The sequence below is a fragment of the Cebus imitator genome, unplaced genomic scaffold (genome assembly GCF_001604975.1).
Source record: "Cebus imitator isolate Cc_AM_T3 unplaced genomic scaffold, Cebus_imitator-1.0 Scaffold415, whole genome shotgun sequence".
NCBI classification, from domain to species: domain Eukaryota; kingdom Metazoa; phylum Chordata; class Mammalia; order Primates; family Cebidae; genus Cebus; species Cebus imitator.
Genome location: NW_016107730.1, coordinates 1442084 through 1443970, shown reverse-complemented (window position 1 = coordinate 1443970; position 1887 = coordinate 1442084). Strand labels below are relative to the sequence as shown.

Below are 1887 nucleotides of genomic sequence, written 5' to 3'. Positions count from 1 at the left end.
ATGCCTCAGCCTCCTGAGTAGCTGGGATTACAGGCGCCCACCACCACGCCTGGCTAATTTTTTATATTTTTAGTAGAGATTTTTCACCATCTTGGCGAGGTTGGTCTTGAACTCCTGACTTCATGATCCACCTGCCTCGGCCTCCCAAAGTGCTGGGATTACAGGTGTGAGCCACAGTGCCCGGCCCCATCTTAAGTTTTTAATAAATAGTTCTTGTTATTAATTTAAGAAAGATGTTCAGGGAAAAAAAAAAAAAAGTTATTGCTGCTGCTCAGGCTGGTGAGGGTGGGGCCATCGGGCCCAGGCTTCCCAAGCTCGAGGGGTGTGGGGTGCCCCCTTCTCATGCCAGTTCAGGCTCTGGCTCTGAAAAGGAAAGGAGAAAGCACTGGGTTTGGCCCCCACCCACTCTCAGTGGGTGTCCAGGTGCTATCCTGATGGGAAGGGGGTGAGGCTCCCCAGAAACAGGTCTCAGCTGCCCCCAGCTCTGGGGGGGGTGCTGCACCTCCACCCCCAGGTGGGACAGGGGCGGCCAACAGGCTGCAGGCCCCTGGAGGATGGGCTCCAGCTCCCACACACACCATGAGTTCCGGAGCCCAGCAGGTGAATCTGTCTATTCCCAGCTTCCCTCCCAGGCTGCATCCCCATCCCCCAAGGACTTGTCACTAACCAGCCTCAGCCTCGTCACCCTTGGCATCCGGCTCCTGCCACCAGTCAGCATAGATGCTCTCCTCGTAGTCACCCTCCCCCTCAAACTCGGTGTCAGATGGGGCGTCCTCCGGCTCAAGGGGTGGTTCTGTCTCCTCCAGTTCCATCTAGAGCAGTGCCACGGTTGTGGGAGAAACGGGGTCACAGTAGGCCCAAACCCATATGGGCTCCCTTCCTGGCCAATGGGACCTCCCATCCCACCTCTTGGTCCCCAAAGCCCCTCCCCTTCCCCAGTCTCAAGATCTAATGAGACCATTCTGCGGATGTTCCCAAACTGCCCCTCCTTGACTGGCTGCACAGGGCGCCACTGGTAGAATTTGGTGTCAGCATAAACATCGCCCCGGCACAGCCCCACCTTTTAAGAACAAATACCCTGGCAAGAATCTTGCCAATCCGTGCATAATGTTTGCTCATGCTGTTTTCCTGCCAGGAACTCCTGCTATCCCCTGTGCCTGCGCAGCCCGCGCTGATCCCTCCAAATCCAGGTGTCAGTTCCAGGCTGAGCCCTTGCTGGTGACCCTGGCTGGGCTGGAGACCTCCTCTGGTGCCGCATGCTGCCCTCTCCAGCAGCAGTTTCTACCTCCCCCCACTAGACTGTGAGCTTGGGAAAGGGACCATGACTTTCACTAACTTATTCCAGCCCCCAGTCTGGTGTCTGACAAACCACATGGAACAAGCGACAGCCGTCAAAGCAGCTGCCATAGGCCAGACGCAGAGGCTCACACCTGTAATCCCAGCACTTTGGGAGGCCGAGGCAGGTGGATCACCTGAGGTCAGGAGTTCAAGACCAGCCTGGCCAACATGGTGAAACTCCGTATCTCTACTAAAAATACAAAAATTAGCTGGGTATGGAGGCACATGCCTGTCATCTCAGCTACTCGGGAGGCTGAGGCAGGAGAATTGCTTGAACCCAAGAGGTGGAGGTTGCAGTGAGCTGAGATGGCGCCACTGCACTCCAGCCTGGGTGACAGTGAGACTCTGTCTCAAAAAAAAAGCAGCGCCGCCATTCACTGTGCACCTACCAGGTGCTGGTTCTTTATCAAGTGCTTTACATACTTGATTCTCAGGCAGGCGCGGTGGCTCACACCTGTAATTGCAGCACTCTGGAAGGCCGAGGTGACCTCACTTGAGGTCAGCAGGTTGAGACCAGCCTGGCCAAAATGGTGAAATCCTGTCTCTACT

At 55.9% G+C, this 1887-nt stretch overlaps 1 protein-coding gene across 1 annotated transcript in view; it reads right to left on the bottom strand.

Moving 5' to 3' along the window:
* Positions 1 to 223: 223 nt before the first annotated feature.
* The window catches only part of P3H4 (prolyl 3-hydroxylase family member 4 (inactive)), a 9473-nt gene continuing 7809 nt past the window's right edge, over positions 224 to 1887 (bottom strand). The window contains exons 8-9 of the mRNA XM_037731631.1: positions 668 to 812; positions 224 to 363 (exon numbers count right to left, since the gene is read on the bottom strand). Coding sequence (XP_037587559.1) covers positions 341 to 363; positions 668 to 812 — 168 coding nt within the window. The 3' untranslated portion in view covers positions 224 to 340. The remainder of the gene's footprint in view (positions 364 to 667; positions 813 to 1887) is intronic.